The 19625-nt window shown below is 38.4% G+C and overlaps 1 protein-coding gene across 1 annotated transcript in view; it reads left to right on the top strand.

The window, feature by feature from the left end:
• The window catches only part of CMC1 (C-X9-C motif containing 1), a 46411-nt gene that overhangs the window by 3408 nt on the left and 23378 nt on the right, over positions 1–19625 (top strand). Inside the window, exon 2 of the mRNA XM_075418977.1 lies at positions 8290–8382. Coding sequence (XP_075275092.1) covers positions 8290–8382 — 93 coding nt within the window. The remainder of the gene's footprint in view (positions 1–8289; positions 8383–19625) is intronic.

The following is a 19625-nucleotide window of genomic DNA, read 5'->3' as shown; positions in this document are numbered from 1 at the left end:
ATCCCTTCTTCATCCAGATGTTGGGTGCTTTGCTCTTGCTGTGTAGGTTTTACACCTCTTGTTTCTGATGCGAATTACTGCACAGTTCTTGAGGTCACTGCTTAGCTCTATTTTCTGTGGTCTGTTTGGTTTATGTACTTCAGCTAGTTTGTGATTTTTGTAGGAATTTTCTCTATTTCTTACTCCAGGGGGAAGTAAGCAATAAATTCTTGGACAACATCCACTATATAGTTAGAAAGGGCATGGAAGAGATAGGGATTGCACACTTGGGACCAGTTACAGACAAGACGTGCTCAGAAGTTTGGGCTTCCTCTGTGTAGGAATCCATTCGTATCTATGCTGTTAACGATGTTTTTGCTGTCCCAGAAAAAGGTCAAAATGTGTATTTGGTTGCTGAAATACTGCTGCATGCTGTCTTTGTTTACGTGACAGAAAGTTGTGGCAAGGATTTTACATCAGTTACCAAGTGAAGCATTCAGAAGCTTTACAATGGCAGAATTAAGGCTGTCTGTGCTATTTAGTCCTTGGCCAGTCCACAGCCCTTGTTGTTACTGAATTTGTGTTTTGTGCATTTGGCTAGAATCCTCATCTACAGTTGTTAGAAGGGATTTGAAGTGGAGCGGGGTGTTCCCCTTATGGGTAGCTCACACCCTAAGTTTTCCTAACTGGCAGGTCTGTCATACTTGAACAATAGTTCAGGCTAGGTGTTAATGAACCTGCATTATTTTAAGTAGTAAATACTAAGCCCTGATCTGTAGTTAATTCTTTGGGCCCTGTAACTGGCTTTGCTGTGCGATCAAGAGTGTAAAAAAATCTCCTTGTGTCAAAAATCTTCACGGCGACTTCAAGCTTGGCTTTACTTATTACTCACTAGATGTATGAGCATTTGCAATCCTCATGTAATTAACAAATAAGTGTGCTTTGTTGGGTCTGCTTTTTCTTTTCTTTCTAGATACTACAGACTTGCTGTAATACAGCCGTTGTTCATTTTTAGCAAACAGGCTTGTCAGTATTCTTGTAATCCAGTGCTGCCATATTGCAAGAACACGAGCCCCAAAGCAAAATGTAAGATAACAAATTCAGCCAGTGAAAAAGGTGAAAATTGACTTTGAGGTGATGATAGAATGGTGAGAAGTTAAAGCTTTGGAAATTTTCCCTGGTGTTGTCATCCCTGTACTCCATCTTAATTTAAAATGATGCCAGCATTAGAAAGATCTCAATATCTGTAACTTTAAATGCAAAGAAATTTATTCATATACATTTAAAGAAAAAAAATGGCTGCTGCATGTAGAAGCTGCACTGATCAGTCTCTTTTGGTTTTAAATCAGGGTTTCAGGATATCACGTATGTTGTTTCGCTTGGATTATAACCCTTCTGTCACTTCGTGTTGTCCTTCTATACTTTAAAACCTTAGTAGAGAGCAAGTACTTAAGACTCTAGTTCATATGCAGACACCTGTGTATAAATGAAATTACCAAGCTGAGTAGCATTTCATGTCATCGGTCAGTTCACACTGGATGTTTTTGACTGATAAAACTGGATCCTAAAGGTTTTTGAGGACCAAGGTTACAAAGCAGTATGCTGAAACTAGTTGCCACTTTGGCCCCATGAACCTCTTGTCAGTAAGGATACAGGAGCCCCCTCACAGGCTGCAGGATTGAGTACTTGAAGTAGTAATTGCGTTGATACATAAAATTACAGTTACAGGAAAAAAACTTAGATTTTAGACACATACGTTTTTTTTCCTCCTGTGACTTTAATGGGTCTATCTTTAAATTTGTTCTGATGCGTGACTTAGTGTTTTAGACTAGAGGTTTTAAGTAGTTGGTAATATATTCAATTATACAGACTTTTTTGATAACTGTTTTTATGCTACACGTATGCACAAATGAATTTGTGTGAATTAGTGTAAGTTTGGTAACTTTTGTTTAATACGAAAAGGATAAGCTAGGCAGAATAAAGGAGGTGAAAATTTTGAGTTGAATGCATTCTTTTCCTGGAGTAGTAACCTGTAACTATCCATTCAAAACACTGTTACGAGTACACTAAAATAAATCTGAAATGGTTTTTGAAAAAAATTAAACCTCTAGATCCAATAGTAAGATCGATGCAAAGAGCGTTTGCCAATAAGCGTGCAGTTAACACCGTGCTGCTACTTCTGTTATTAATAAAAGTGTACTTTTTCATGTAGTTTTGTAATTAGCTCATAGGCAAGCATTTTAAAACTTTGTCATGAAATTGAGTATTTATAGCACAGAAATAATTTTTCCCAAGTGATACAAAAAATAACTGAATCCCCCAAATTAATGCACTTACGTAACTTAGCTGTAAACTTGTTATTCGTTCTCCAGCCCATCTTAAATGTTGTTTATACTACAGGTCTGCATATGGAAAAAAATGAGAGGATGGCTGGTACACTAAAGTTTACTAGGCCCAGCATAGATGAAGGCAAGACCTTCCCTTCCAGAAAAAGAACTGTGTTACACTTCTTTGGAGTGGATATTTTCCTTAAATGTGATGTAAGTTAAAGAATGGGAATTCTGCATGTATGTTCTCGTTTTTCTTCCCTTTCACTGTAATACCTCTATTATTTCTGCTGCTGATGTTTTCATTAATACTTTTTTGATTTCTGTTTCTTAGCTTAAGAAAGAAAGGTGTGTTAGAACTCTATCCGCCGACAACTGCTATCTTTGATGGCAGCTGGTAGGAAAAAAGTAGTAAGGTATATTGATAAAAAAAGAAGTCCCTTTTGTGGCTCCACATTTCTGAACCAAGACCCCATAATAATGAAACTGATTAAAATGTTTATGTTTTGAAGAGTGTTATATTTTGTAGTATGGGTTCTTGAACCTTGACTGAACTTTCTACAGCATTTTTGCTGTAACATAACTGATGTCTAAAAGTTGATACAACTAGGACTTCAAGAAAAACATGAGGTATAACAGTTGTTGATGAAAATGTGAAGAACTTACTAAAACTTTCTCTGTTCTTCATTTATACTGTGATTCTTACTGAAATGGCTATAATATTTAAAGTACTACTTTGAGCTGTTTTTTTAAAATGTGCGTAGACTGAACCAAGAAAATCCAAATTACAGGTAGTATAATGAGAAATGCATGTTTCAAAAACTTGTTACTGGAATCGCTTGACTGGCTTCCTCTTGGATGCGGAAGGTAGGAGGCTTCTGTAAATATCTGGGTAGACAAGTTTTCAACTTTTTCTGAGTAATCTGTGTCACTGCTACCTGAAGTCATGAGAGGGATGAAAGCAGAAGTGTAAATTACCAGCAGGACTTAGTGACAAAAGGGTGAATCAGTTACCAGCTGTGTTGAATGAAGGGGGAGATGATATGACTTTTCTCAGGATATTCTTCTAGGAAAGCTTTTGTCTTGGTATCCCCTATTTGTATTAGTCTTAAAATTAATCTGACAAGCTGCTACAGTCCCGTTCGTTATTAGGACTGTAAAGCAACTTTGTGTTTCATTCTCCTCTTGTCCTCTTAAAGGTCTGCTGCCTACAGCACAGGTCTACACCGTGGTCCTCTTTCTCTCAAGACCTTCCTGGGTCCTGTGGTCAGAGGCTAGGAAGCCAGGAGAGTATTTGTCATCTGTTTTTTCAGCTTCCATATGGAGTGAATTTGATGTGTATTCTGTCCTGTTTTAGTGGTTGCGATGCTCTTGTTCCCACTGATGCATTTGTTTCCTGATTGTTTTTTTTTTTTTGGTCATTCTTACAAAAATAATGAAAACTGTTAAACTGAATGGCTGTCGTCCTTGGCCTTCCATGGCAATAAATAGCTTTTACAGCCAAGGGTTTTGATCAACGGCAGAAAACTATTACAATTGTAGTCTTGTGCCGTACATGCTGTATACAACCAGAGAGCTGTTTCAAGCATTGAGATTTGCCAAAACCCACAGATTTTATTTGTTTAAAAAAAAAAAAGGCCCTAAATGGGTTCTTAGTGTTTTGCTGAACAGGAATATCTCCCAATTCAGTAACCTCTCTCTCCTTCCTCTAATTCTTTACACTGGGCTGAAGTGGTACGGAAGACAATTTCTCTTTCATAGAGGTATTCCCTTTTCTGTATTTTTCTCCCGTGTTTTTTTTTTTCTGGCAACTGCAAGCTTATAACCTCTGTATCTGTTCTTTATCCTCTGCTCTGTTCCTTGTCCCCAAGAGGAGTGGCAGCATTCTGGAATGTGCTGATGTCTGTTTCTAGGAAATATTCAGTAGTTTCACCACACAGATTCCTTGGCTGTAGCCTTACTCACATTTTCAAGGAGCTAGTGACTTGGGTACTGTAACACCTGCAAGCCTGCATGGATTTTAATTCGGGCTTAACTTCTGTATGTATTTTTACAAAATACTTATTTTTTTCTGCTAATTGTATTTGGTCTGCTTTTTTGTAACCTTTACTCAATTAGCTTGCGTTCAGCCATCTGTCCCTTGTAATATTTCGTGGTACTAGGAAGTTTCAACAGAATGTAAGGTAAAGATAGAATCTCAGAATATAAAGTTACTCCAGCAAACATGTCCAAGTTTTAGCTGGCTGGGAGAGAAGGAAAAGCTGATGCTAATATTTGTCTGGCCCGCTGGAAGCTGAGAGGTAACGTGTTCCTTGTTGTTCCACTTTGCAGCCAAAGGCCATGGTCATTTCAAACATCCTTCCCAGAAGACCAGGCAGAGCGTGTGGAGGATGTGGGTGGGAACCAAAGGTATCAGCTTTCAAATGCAGAAGGCAGACTGTAGGAAAACATATTTTTTGCTTGTCTGGGGATAATTTTATTGATGTTTTGAAGATAAAATAAAACAGTAGTAGGTCTGTTGTAATGCAGATCCTAGGGACTAGACTGCAGCAAATCTGGTATTAAAATTATCTTTCTTAGTGCAGGATAGTGAACTTTCAAAAGGGGAAAAAGTATTTATTCTAGAAACTGTAATATAGTTGAAAAAAGGCAAAAGGAATTGATGGTTTCACATCATGGCTGTCTTGTTTTTTGATGAAATCTTACTTCTGAGGTGTTGTTTCTTTGAAAGTTCTTGCCGTATATGTTACTGCAGAGCTGATTAGGTTGGGTTGATGATGATCTCCTTGCAAGTGCTTTTATGTTGGTATCAGAAATGCAGTTACTCTGCATGTAAGTGTATTTTTCTAGCTAGTATCCGGTATTGTTAATATTTGTGCCTTACTTTAGTATTTTGTATAAATGCTTAGAGATACCAACTTCAATAAAGTGTTTTAAGATCCATGAAGGAAACCCACTGTAATTGTAATGCAATGGGTAGTTTAGAATCAAGGAAAAATATTAGAATACTTAAATGTTGTAGTTGAAAGTCATGAGTAGCTAGAGTACTGCCCAAACTGAACATCTGCATTTGAGCTGCTGGAGAGGTGGTTGCACCCAGATAACTAAAACTGAGTCCTGGATACTATAAGATGATTTGAATTGCGTGTGCATTTCATGGTTTAAAAACTGATACTTACCGACAAACTTTCTTTTAAAAACTGTAGATGATGTTAGAAGTGGTCTTAATTCCCCTTTCCTTTATACCGTTGAATAATTATCTTTGAATTACTGTTGTAGTTCTCTTCTGATTCTTCGTACTGGACAATGCCCTGTGTCCTGCTGTGCCCTCTCCTTCCTGCATTTTAAGCCTCTGCAGGTTTGACAACATTGGACTAAAAAGAGGGAGTTTGCCTGGAGCACAGCTCTGTCATGGTGCTGGTTGCACTGGTGTTAACACCAGTACAGCTACTTCTTGCTATCAGTCTTAACACCCCTGGTCTTTTGAATAATAAAACAGAAAATTGCGTGCTTAAGCTCAGATAAAACCCGTTCTAGGCTTCAGTTTCCTTTGTAGCCTTCAGTTGCGTTACTGTCTCCTTCCTCTCTTTGTCAGTAGTGGGTGGCTGACCCCTGTGTTGGAGCCTGGTGCTTTGTTGTGGGAACCGCGGATGCTGCCAGCCACCTTGGCCGGTGAAGGAAGCCCAGCCACCCTTCCTAAAGACTTCTGTGCTTTCCACTACATTTATACGTATGCTGGGGTAGATACTGCTGTATGAAATTTAAATGAAGTAATTATTAGAACTCTGATAATTAGGTGTAGTTACTCTAAAGTGTAAACCCACTGAGAAGCACTTTTTTGCATGTATTTGGGTTAGTTTTCTGTATTGAACTCGTCACTTACTGTGTGGTCAAGTGTGTAATAGTGCTGACGTGAGGGTGAGGGCAGTGGGGGACTGTTAAAACTTCCATTTTGATGGCAGCTGGCAACCCACTTGCTTACCTGTATCCACACCCAGATCAGCTTTGTTTCTGCCTGCTCTAAGCAGCAGCATAACTAATTAAAAAAAGGGGGTAGTCGTGGTGGAACACCAACCAAGACTTACGCTGTGGTTTGAGGCAGTGGTGCTCATGACAGTTGCAGTCTTCCCTCTGCTTTTTCCTAGTCTCACACAGTTCCCTTTCCTGGTACTTTTATGCTAGTACATAGTGAACTGCATTGGAGAATTTGTCTGGCTGAAAAATTGCCTGATAAGAAATTTATTTACCTTTAAACCAAATAAACTTCTTTCAGTTCCCCACAGGGCTGCAGAGCACATCTGTGCAGGCGAAGGGGGAAGAGTCTCACATTGCAGTAGAGCCAGCTTGCTTTCACTGAAGTTGTTCAAAGTAGAGCTGAAGTGCATAGCTTGGTGGTGCTGTTTCCTGCCATGTCATTCAGCTGAACTGATTTGTCCTGCTTTTTAAAAAACATGCATAAATTTTTGACAGCTTTGTGTTGTCTGTAACATAATAAGTGCTCGGTACAGTAGTTGTACTGATATTCTGCAGAAATTTAAAATGAAGGCTATTTAATTTTGTTTCCGTCATCAAAATCAGAGCATAGAAGCAAATCTAAGTTGTGAGCTATTTGTGTTTGGCATGTTTGGTGTATTTACAGAAGACGCTTCATTTTCTTTCTTTTGCTGTTGAAATTCCAAGTAAGAAATTTTTGAAGAGAAAGAGAAGTCTTTAGTTGAGATTCTGTATATTGCTCATTGTAATCCTCGGTTTCGTTACCTGATTCTGCTAGTAATACCACAGATTCAATACTTAGTAAACTCATAATGTAACCTCATAGCATTAGTAAACTTTAAAACGTGATGAGTTAGAAATTACTAGAGAAATGTTAGTCTCTGTTGCCTTTTGATCTAGAAGTAACTGCAGATGCTCTGAAAAATAGATAGCGTTTGAAAGCGGTAGGTAACAAATTCTGCTTCTTTCCTTCATTTCAATGCATCGCACTTTTAATTTCTTTCATTTAATCTAAATTTTTTATAAGCAATTGTTAAATTAATTGTCACTCAAAGTAAGTGTATCGGGCAGTAGGTTTTCATAATGCGAGCGTCACAGCTGATGCTATTCTGAAGTGTAATAACAACATCAAAGGGTGAATAAAGTGTGTTTGAGGAGGAAAACCAGGTATTTGGTATAACTGTTGGACTATACAATGTTCTGAACAAATATCCTGTAAAGGATTTTCAGCTCAAAAGCTGAGAAGCAAAAAGCTGTGCTTGATAAATTCTTATCCCTTTGCTTTGAAGAAAGTAGATTTGGAAGTGCAGTATTTTTTTTCTAAATGGCTTATGTTGTTTAACTATTCAGAATCACTCAGAGTACTGAATTCTGTTTTGAAAGCAAACTGCAGCTGTACTTTTAAATGCAGAATCCAGGCAGCAGCATTTGTTCTTGTTAAGTTGAATTTCTTAATGAAAAAACTCCTAGATCCTCCCTTTAAGAGTTGTCTTAGGATTTTTTTTAAAGAAATCAAGTCTTCCATGTAGCAATACAAATTTCAGGTTCTATATTTCTCAGCTTTATGACAGTGAGTAAAAAAGCGAGATTGTAGAGATAATGTACGTAGAAAAATACTAGTGTCCTGAACTAAAAGCAGTTATCAACCTTTGTGCAGTCTGTGTGCAGACCTTCTATTTAGTAAGGCAGAAATTAGAATGTGCTGCCACAATTTTCTCCATTATTTTTGGTTCATTGTGCACATTAAGCAGAACAGAAATATTTAGGGTAATGCTTATATTTGTATATGAGCAATTTTAAATCTTTTACTTTCCTGCCCTTTGATCTGTGTGGTCCCTCCATGGTACTTTATGCTGCTAGTTTGTGACAGTTTTAGTATACTAGTACATCTTAGATAAACGATGCTGTGTTGGTTCTGTAGATTGACTTTCTCTGATGTATAGATAAAAAAATCTTTTTTTTCCTGTTCTTTGTTTTTTCACTCTTGCAGAAAATTCTAAGCTGAGACATGTAGAAAAAGATGTTTTGATTCCACTAATAATGAGGGAGCGAGCCAAGGAGCTGTGTTCAGATAAAGTGAAAGGTAAGAGTCAGATAATCATTGGGAGATCAGATGTATTCAATTTTGTGCCCTGAATATAATCCTTGTTTTTGAAGTCAAGTAGTCAGAGAATTAATATATATGATCTGCATCTTATCTGTTCACTGTGAAACCAGTACTAAAGCGTATAAATCTGCTGTGTTGGCTTTGGCTGCTTGGTGATGTGGACTGTTTTCCAAAATTACTTGTTCTCGAGGACTGTGGAATTTAGTATGACCAATATAAAACTTTCCACATCTCGGTCTAGACTATGTGGTGAGCAACACAAGAGTTACTGTATTCCTGTACATAATATTTGATACTTATAGAAGTGGAATTGCCTCATGTGAGCCTTCAGTTAGGGCCTCCCTCATTATGACAGATTTATTTAAATATACCCAACTAAATGCATCCTTTCCCTGCCCCAGTATTTTAATGATACATGCACATAAAGACACAGGTGTGATTAGACAGACGTGGAAATAGGATGATGCAGTCCACTTTTGCATGTTTTCATTTTCTTTTGAAGAGTACTGGACAGTAGCTCTTTAAAGTTGGGTATCACCACTTCTTCTGACACCCAACTGTTTGTATATTCCTGGAAGAAATCTGGAACTTTTTGAAGTACCAGAAAGATAGATCTACTTACGCACAGGTTAGCCGAGAACGTTGCAGTAACAGGAGTGTAGGAATGGAAAAAAAAAAAGAATTCGGCCACAGAATTATTCTGTACAAGTGGCATGCTTTCCGTAAAGGGCACTTGCCTCTTGTCATATAGATCTGTGCTCTTTAAACTTTTTTGATCACACACCTCATCAGTAAAAAATTTCGGAGCACTCAATCACAATATATATATATATTGACTTATATATTATATGCACGTACCACTGGAGAGTATATTATGTACATTATAAAACACAAAAATAGAAATTAAGAATAGATGAGAAAGATGAAATAAACAGTACTTTAAAATAATTTTTATGTTATTTATAAATGGTATGAAAAACTTTCTGCTCTAAAAATATTGCTATTAATAATGTTTTTATTCAGAACTATACAATTGCATATGCTTCATCATTTTTTAAAATCTTTGTTTAGCACTTTGCGAGCCAGCAATTCAAAGGTCTGGTTCTAAGTTCAGTGTATTTCAATATGTGGTTTTAATGGGTGTCATAGCTGAAAAAGACGCCTCACGAAGATGCGTAGATCGCAATGGGAGAAGTGCATCGTTGCCTGCAGTTACTAAATTACGATACTCATTTTTCTGTCCCTTCCACAACTTTTGCAAAGGTTTTGCCGGAGATTGGGCTAGTAAATGACCATCTTCCCTGATGTCAATCAGTTGTTCTTCCAAACTTATTGGAAGGTGTTGTGTGTTTATATTTTTAACAAATAGGTTCAAGACCCACTGAAACTCTCACTTGGAAGATTTTTAAATAGGTTAGAAAATTCTGTTTCCACGTTTTTAAAGTGTACAGATATGAGAGGTTTTATAGGTGACACACTCATATTGTGTTCAGCAACCAAAAAAAGGCAAAAAACAAACCAAAAAAATCACATAATGGGGGGAACAGATCCTAACATCTGTTTTCAAAATGTTCTCTCCATAGCACGAGTTTCTTTTCAAAAGCAGTTGCTTTCTCACTCGTTAAAACATCACCTTCACCTTGAAGGGACACATTAAGTGTGTTTATTTTTTGGAAAATGTCTGCTAGGTAGCAAACTACTCACAGCCACCGGACATCGCAGAAAAGGCCAGCAAATTTGGAACACTTGTCCTTTTGTCAAAGAAACATGCGCAAGTTTTACAGCTCTTTGAAGCACTTTGCCACAAGCTGACCAGCGAACCTCTGCATGGTACAAGAGATTTTCTGGTCCTTCCTCATCTCATTACAAAGCCTGGTAAAGATGCTACTGTTTAAAGGGCTTGTTTTTACAAAGTTAACCGCATTGATGTCATCGTGTAGCACTTTGTGCACTCCTGGCTCCAACTTCTTTGCTGCAATAGCTCGCCTATGAGTGATGCACTGAAGGAGTTCCACGTGCAGTGCTACCTCTGTAACCTTACCCTGGAATCCCTACTTTAGTCCAGTCAAAGCAGCTGCTCCATCAATGGTTACACTTGCACAGTGTTTCCATAAAACATTGGTTTTTATTAAAGAAGCCATTTCCCATTGAGAATACATCTTCTTCTGTACATCTCTCCTTTAGCGGCTTGCAAGAAAAATAAAATTCTTCATATATTTCATTATTGAAATGCAAATACCATCAGCAGAGAGAAGTTGGAAGCATCTGCACTTTCTTCCAGCTGTATAGCAAACCTCCCATACTGTGTAACTTGTTGTTATACTTGTTTCTTCAAATGTTCAGCAGTGTCTTCTGTGCACCTTCCAGCAGTGTTTACTGAGAAAGGAGTGCATTTTAGTTTGTTGCCATATTGTTTTGTGTGTATTATTTCAGCGATTTTTACTGGGGGAGGAAGGGACAATTGTTTCCCCAATGGTATGTGGCTTTTTGTATTTCACTGTTACCTAAGAAACTTCAAAGGAGGCTTCTAGACATTTATCACTAGGTTTAGAGTCAAGTCTAGTTAAAGTGGACCAGCGTATTTTCAAGCAGCTGCTTTTAGGGGTACTCCAAAAGACATAATAGTGTTATAATAATTTTGAGATGAGTAAGTGGGAAATAGTTGGGAGTGTCTGCCAAAGGACAGTGGCATCATATGACAGGTAACTTCCAGTGCTGCCAGGAGGACTTAATACACCTTTTTCTTTTTCATTTAAGAGATAGTTGAGTCATTTTTACTTTGAACTCTGTACCTGTTGGGAGGAAAAATAAAGAGGAAAAGCAATTACTGTCATGTAGGTCATTGAAAGAGGATGTCAGTTTAATATATTTTGAGAGCATGCTATTTGTATAATTTTGTCTGGGGATAGACCAAAGGGGGTGTGTGTGTGTGTGTGTGTGTTTTTTCTCCTCTGAACTTTCTCTGTGTAAGGTGAAGAATATGGTTTCAGCATCTTCATTTTCTGTGGCAGCAGTTGATATCGGAGGTTCTTGAACTGTGAATTGTGAAGTTGCAGCTTCTCCATGTTTTTGCATCCATAAATTTTAAAGCAAAATGCTATCTTTTTTTTCTTTATGTGATGTTAGGCAAAATTATAATTTTTTTCTTCTTTCTTCTGAATAGAGTTCGGCTGTGTATCTTTAGGAAAATGAGGTTTGTGGATGCATCTGTCTCCCCCTCATTGCTCTGTCACCTGTAAGCCAGCTTTGATCAAATTGTGTGGAAGTTAGAGGTGGAAACTGAATATTTCTGATGCAAATTTTATGATCAAATAGACAAGCAAAACCCACATTGATATCCCTATTAAAAAAAGGTGGTAATTGAAACTCCTGCGATTCAGTTTGTGTGCTACAGAGTGTGCACATGGACGTGAAATTGTGCTGTTTATAGCAAGCGGCATAGCTACTCGTTTAACTTGCTCTCAGTGTAGAATTTTTCTGCTTTATGTTAATTTTGTTTGCACAGCTCCTATTAATACACCTTTGTTTCATTTTGTCTTTAGGAAATAGTGGTAAATGCACTGGTAATATAGTAAATAAAGCTATTCTACAAGTATGGACCTTTACAATTTAGTTGATCACGCTAGGTTCATATGTGTCCCTACAGGGAGCCCCCATACATTCAGTAGTGCTCTGCATGAGCACGGGGGTCCATCTGTATACAGTCCATTACCTTAGCCTGCAGCTATACCACCTAGAGCTGTGTGCTTATCAGAGCTAATAATGCAAGTAGTGACAGCCTGTCCAGCATGTGTTCAAGAGCTATCCAGGGAAAAGAAACCCCAAGGGTTAAAAAATAAATAAAAAATAAAGGTTTTGTTAACTCAAGAGGTGATCCTGCTATCCTAGCACGGTTAAATTGCTGTGCTTGGTTGTTAGCCTGCCAGTGTGGGTTAGGGATGAAATAACCATGAAAATGTGTCCATCCGATAATTTTTAAAATAATTAAGTACTGTGTCTGGTCATATTTCATTTTACTTAGGTTATTTAAATTTACTTTGAACTTTTGTCAGGTTGTTCTTGTGTATGCTGCATGTTTCTCAAGAATTTAGTACATCTCAGTTGCAGAATAATTTCTGTGTGTTTAAGATTTTCAAGCACTTTTTCTGTGAAAATGGATATATTAGTAACTTTGTTAAGGTGAACATGGTTTCTGCAAAGCACTAGTCAATTTTCCGTGATCATTATGTAAATATCCTTTATTGTGTTAATATGCATGCATTGTATGTATGCAAAATTGTGGGCTATTACAGGAGTATCAAAAATGTAAAAACCAAGCAAACAAAAAACCTCACAACATTGTCATACAGCAACTTTTCACAGTATTTGTACAACCTGTAGCATGAGTTCATCTGAAATAATATTTAATCCGTGTATTTCTGTATCAGTGCGTCCTTGGCATATATGTGCTTTCAAACTGGAGTAGCTAAAAGGAACATTTGTTTGCCATTGCATCATTCATTACTTTTATGAAATAATTTCTTAAGCAAGCTTTTTCCCTTTAATATTACCAAGTTTTTGGCTTTAATGTTGAGTTATAAAATTTAAATTTGAGTGAACTTTAAAGCAAAACCGTACAAATTTCAGGAACCTGAAGTTAGCATTTTTCATCAGGATGGTTGTCTTCAACTTATCAAAGCTTTTGTAGTTTCATCTACCTGTGCTGTGCTTTCCATGACTCCTCTCTCCTCTGAAACGAGGGACACTCACTTAAAGTGCGAGAGTTTGGTTGATCATATCTACAGAGATGTTTGTACCATTTCTCAAGAGCACTTATTCTGCTGTTCAGAGTTACTGATTCTGAAACTTAACTTCTTGGGTTTAGGTAGCAAAGAACTGTTGAGGACAGAAATATACAAACTTTAAAGATTGTACACTCAGCTCAGTTTGATTTTCTGTTACTTGGCTTGGAAAATAAAAACAGAAATAGCTGACTGACTGTGCCAGGTTGTGAGTTTGGACTCTGAAGTTGTCTGAAGTTGGTATCCTGGAAAGAAAATACTGGATCACTGAGTCAGTCATGAGATCATAATTTTGTATTGTGTTTGTTGTATATATTTTGTGTATTTGCTGTATTATAAAGCAGTTCTGCCCACCTTCTAAAACCTCACAATCTTTTTTTGCTGGGAGAAAAACAATCTTGCTCCAGAGACAAGGGGGTTTAATTCTAAACTTATTTCTTCTAAATTTTGTTGTCTACTGCTGATACATGGTCTGGGTTTGGGCGTTTCAAGGTCACCGAGAGTGACTTTCAGATGTCTTCTGTAATTTTGACTCATTTGTAAGGCTCAAGGATTCAAGTAGGAAGCTCAGCTGCACACTTTTCAGGGTGGATACAGGGATAGATAGTTCAAATCAGCCTGGTCCTGCTGTTAGGTAGGCAGTGAAGTAAGGGAAACCGTTAACAATTTGGATGACTGAAAACACGATCCTGCCTCTGACTCTGCAAATAAGAGTGTGGCCATTTCTTATTTGAAGTTTGCTGTGGGAGATACCTGTTTGGCCAAGATGACAAGCTGTTTTGTCCTTTTTTTTTCCTTTTTATGAGAGGGAGACAAAAGGGGGATGTTGCCATCTGTGCTGAGTTGAGGACCTTCCCTGGAAAAAAAACCCTGTTACGTTGAATTTGTTGTCCATAGGAACTGTGTAATTAAGGCAACTGGATTCACATTGCTGAAAAACTCTTGATATTTGGCAAGGCTTTAAAAAATGGTTTGGAAAGTGTGGCTGGAAAAGGCCATTTCCAAGCAGCCACCCTCCTCCCATTCTCCAGTTTCCCCATTAGCCCTCTCCTCCTCGGGGCTCATGTTGATACTTAGTGAAAATGATGGGATGCAACACTACTGCAGGCTCCTCTACAGTTGAGCATGACCAGTGTCAACCAGAGTTTTGATAATGTGCAGTTACTCAACAGTCCTGTCACTGACATTATGTCTGTCCCCGTAGGGGCCACCTGCTCTAGACCATGACCCTTACACCTGACACATCAAGGCCCATAAAACCAAAGAAATTCGTGATTGAACTGCATGTGATGCTGCACGTTTACATGCCCAAGCACACCTTGAGATATTCCTTCTTCAGAAAACAGTCATGTTATCAGAAATGCAGATAATGAAATGTGTGAAATACTTCGCAAATTTCAGCTTGATGTTGCTCAGTGGTGTTGCTCACTTCCCTTTGTATTGCAGGCCAAGTTCTGTTAATTGATGCAAACCCTTGCTGAATGCTGGGGGAGGATTAACCTGTTGGTACCTACAGTCATGGTTCTGAGGTTGACACTGGCAGCTGCTGAGACTGATAGTAGTGGGAAATTACATGACAGCTCACATTAAAAAATTTTGATGAATGTTTTTTTCTTGAAGCAAATGAAAACTAAAATCACAATTTGTAACTGAACTTTGCTAATCTGCTTTGCCTCATTGTGAAAATACAGTCCTTACGTGTTTTTTTTTTTAAAATTCACATATTTTAGGACTACCTGGGATGCAGTGATCTTCTAATTGATCAAAGCAAAAAGGTCAAATAACTCATAAAAACCAATGAGTTAACATGACAACTCCTGGTAACTTTTTTTTTTAATTGAGCTGCTGTGACCAGAAATTGCTTACATGTGCTTGTATACATATTGTTCAGAGTTTGATGGAAAGCTTTAGAGGTTGCAGGGGACTGGAATAACCTTCTCTTATGGGGATGAAAAAGGAATGCTGCCTTACTACCTGCAGCTTCATTTTTGTGAGAGGAAGGTTAGCATAATTTGAGAGCAGTTTCAGTCCAGCGACAAAACTGCAGGTGGAGTTGGGAAGCAAACTGTTACCCTCTGTTGCTGTATTTATTATCTGAAAATTGAAGTACATTATAGTCATATTGTGTGTGACCCCATGACCCTATATGAAACTATTGAGATTACTGTTATACGTGTTGTGCAGTTGTCAATTATTTAAATTATTTTAGGTGTTTTGAGAGTGTACAGCTATATTTAGTACTGGTAACAAATTACTACATGTTTTTCCCTGGCTAGTGTTTCTCAGTAGTGAGATGCTGAATTTTTAAGTGGTGTTCTTATTTGCACACAATAGCTTTTATTTTGAAAAAATGATTCCGCTTTATGTATTTCCAATGAACAGTTACTCTCATCACATTTAACTATGTGAATTAATACAATCTCTGGAGGGATTATGGTATATTAAGCTTTGCTCCAACAAACTGGGCAGAGGGAACAGCTATATGTAAATTACAATTTGAAGAAATGAGATCCTAGATCTCATGGTCTTTTTTTTTTTTTAATGATACTTACAGCATTAACTGTCCTAAGCTAATTTAGGGGATTTTATAGAAGAGAAATATGAGAGCATATTATATTGCTTGGTGATGGAAATTTAAGTATTCTAGCTAGTGTTAGGACTTCGAAGAAAATGTTCAGGGAGGGAACTTACCCAATTTCATTATTTTTTTTTCTTCCCCCCTCCATGGCATTTCAACCCAGCTGATGACAAGAAATGGGTCAGACTGCTAGCTTTACCACTGCAACTTAGTTGTGTGGGGTTTTTTATTTTTTTTATTAGGGAATGGAACAGCTTTTACAGGGACAAAGAGAAATGAAATCACTTTCAATGAAAGAAAGAGGCCTCATTATAGCCACCAACAGCAGTTATTGACAGCTACACTTCCTATTAACAAGGAGCATTTAAGAGTTTGGCTGTTGGATCTTTGGACTTGATCTAATTTGCTAGCATTAATTAGTTTCTTTTGAGCACAGACACTTGGTGCTCACAGCTATAGATTTGGAGGACTAATTAGGACAGAAAATTGAACAGAATGGGGTAAGGCATTAACCTTCAACCATTACCAGCTGGGGCTCTGATAAAGACCACAGAGTCCAAATGCTCCTATTCATGCAAAGAGTACTCTAATGAATATCAATTTCAGCCAGGTTGCCATATCCTACAAGCACTGTCCTAATTTTGTTTCTCTTACCTGGTAGAGATTTTTATGTAGAGATATTAAAGTGATATTGGTAGTTCAGAGTTCATAGATGACAAGCTCGAGAGGTTACCTGTGCTTTGTCCAGTCTTTCAATTTGGTTTTCTGAAGTTTGAGATTTTGTTGGTTTCTGGTTAAGATCTGGAATTTCAAATTGTTTTCCCTGTCCAGCATAAATGTAGTAACATAGCATAGATTAGTTGCATGATGTTAACAAATGCTGATTTAAATATAGGATACCTGCATGTTTTTGGATTATCGTAGTACATGGTAGTGATGCCCATGATAAGAGCACTGACCAGGCTAACTGATGAAGGCTGAACAATAGGATTGCTTCTTTTGCAGCTTTTATGATGAGAGACAATTATTAGTTTGTGGTGTTAAGTTGGTGATCAAGTTTTAGGAGGAAAATTGTTCTTTCAGGCTGTGGATTGATAGTGTTTTAATATCTGCAGAATGGAAGTACTTCGGCTGTATATGAAGAAAGGAGAAAAACAATTGCCTTTGTCCTTTTGTACCATTTCTTGGATTATTGGAAGTGTTGGACTTGAAATTAAGATCCAAGATCATCAGCTGTTTCTACTCTTCAGTCATACTGCTGCTGCCTGACAAACTCCTCATCAAATCTGGATCATTGCTTTTCTCTTCGTGTAGCTTGTGTACCTGGGAATTCTTTTCCCGATGATGAGGAAAGTGCAAAAGTCTCTTCTTTGACATCCTTTCTTCAAACTTGTGTCTTTCAGGAAGGACGCTAGCGTTGATGTATATCCTGTGACTTTTGAAGAACTGAATCTGTTTGGGTTAAGTCTAGCGTTTAGCTCTTTAAGGCTAAGATTGCCTTTTATGTGCTCTAATTATTTCCAGTTCTCCAGTGGTAAACTCTGTACTGTTAGGTTGAATAGCTGGTTCCATGTCTTAGCATCCTGGTGAGGTCAGTTTGGACCAAGCTCTGAAAACAGAGAAATTCAAACTTGCCTGTAGCTCTTGATCTTGGGGTATTTCATGGTATTTGGATCAGTCTTTGGAGAACCACTTCTTCTAACTGTCTGTGAGGTGAGCGTCCGTAGGGCAGTGGCCAGTTGATAGAGGAGACGGTCAAGTTCTTCTCCCAACAAAAGGGGGAGGCTGGGGTAGTTATTGTTGCAGTCTGTTACTAGTACCAGGTTTGTATCTTTTTCTTAGATGTTATATACAGTGTTTGCTGTTTCTCATAGTTTTCTTTCCCAGTTGACAATCTTTGATTCCTCTGTGTGTCATTCTTACTGCCTGCAAGTGAAGGCATACTTCAGATACTGTAGGGGTTTTTTGTATCTGTTCATTGATGGTGGTGATAACCTACAGATACTGTAGCTTATGTATTAGAGTATTACAGTGTTCTATTACTGTGGCATAGTTGCAAATAGCAATGCATTGTTAATGGCAGTACATGTGACTTATGGTAACTGTTATTTTAACTGCATGTTCTTAACGATGTATTAAGTAGTTGCTTTGCAGTTTTGGATTATAAACCCCACTTAGATACTACATTCAACAGTAACACAGTTAGCACTTTGTGTAAATAAATCTAATACTTTTAAGAGGTCATGCTATATTCCCATTGCCTGTGTATAAATATTTATGTTGTATATGAATTATGAATATTACCCTGGGGTTACTTTCACACAGAAAATCGAGTTTTTTTCAGCTGTTGAAGTCAGAATGTGTTGTGTAGATACCATTAGGTTCAGCAGTGGAAAACAGAACTTGGTTTAGTCAAAAAGTAGTTACTGTGTATTCAGAAATGTAGTAAATAGTGAGCTTTCAGATAGCCTACAAGCAGTGTATTGACCTTGTAAAATACATGTGATATTCAGAGTAAGGTAATAGGGAAAAACTCTGTCTGCCATTCTTTAGAAAATGCATTAAGTTAGCAAGTGTATTTGCCAAAGAAATTTGTTCATCCAAATCACAAAAGTCGAAATAAAGTATTAATTCCAGTTGAGCTAAATGGGAATCAGAATAGTAGCTGCTGTTTCATCTAATATGCTTTGGTTTTATGAGGCAGTGCATTATGAGAGTTGAGATTTTGATCTCCCATTATTTCCTGTAGACTGGAGAGCTACACCTGTTATGCATATCTTTGTGTAGAATATTACGAGTCAGCAGAGTCAGACAAAAAAAGGGCAGGAATCACAGGCCTGATAAGGCAACAGAGGAATGCAAGTTAAAGTTGAAACACAATTTGGAAAATAAATGCACTTTCAACAAGATAACACCAAACAAACAAGGGCCGGAAGGAGGATGCTGGGAACTACAGGCCTGTCAGCCTGACCTTGGTGCTGAGCAAGGTGATGGAGCGATTCATCCTGAGTGCGCTCACCAGGCATGTGAAAGACAACCAGGGGATCAGGCCCAGCCAGCATGGGTTCACGAAAGGCAAGTCCTGCTTGACCAATCTGATCTCCTTCTAGGACCAGGTGACCTGCCTAGTGGATGAAGGAAAGGCTGTGGGTGTTACCTACCTGGGCTTGAGTAAGGCTTTTAACACTGTTCCCCACAGCATCCTCCTGGAGATACTAGCTGCCCATGGTTGGATGGGTGCACTCTCTGCTGCATAAAGAACTGGCTGAATGGCCGAGTGTAAAGAGTGGTGGTGAATGGAATTAAATCCAGCTGGCAGCCGGTCATGAGTGCTGTTCCCCAGGGCTCAGTTTTGGGTCCAGTCTTGTTTAACATCTTTATCAATGATCTGGATGAGGGGATTGAGTGCTCGCTCAGTAAGTTTGCAGATGACACCAAGCTGGGTGGGAGTGTCGGTCTGCTTGAGGGTAGGAAGGCTCTGCAGAGGGATGCAGACAGACTGGATCGATGGGCCGAGGTCAGTCGTATGAGGTTCAACAAGGCCAAGTGATGGGTCTTGTACTTGGGTCACAACAACCCCGTGCAACGCTACAGGCTTGGGGAGGAGTGGCTGGAAAGCTGCCCCATGGAAAAGGACCTGGGGGTGTTTATTCGACAGCCGGCTGAACAGGAGCCAGCAGTGTGCCCATGTGGCCAAGAAGGCCAACGGCATCCTGGGTTGTATCAGGAACGGTGTGGCCAGCAGGAGTAGTGAGGAGATCGTGCCCCTGTACTCGGCACTGGTGAGGCCGCACCTCGAGTACTGTGTTCAGGTTGGGCCCCTCACTGTAAGAAGGACATTGAGTTGCTGGAAGGTGTCC

The sequence above is a fragment of the Opisthocomus hoazin genome, chromosome 4, assembly GCF_030867145.1.
Source record: "Opisthocomus hoazin isolate bOpiHoa1 chromosome 4, bOpiHoa1.hap1, whole genome shotgun sequence".
Lineage (NCBI taxonomy): Eukaryota > Metazoa > Chordata > Aves > Opisthocomiformes > Opisthocomidae > Opisthocomus > Opisthocomus hoazin.
This window is presented reverse-complemented; position numbering and strand designations above follow the sequence as displayed.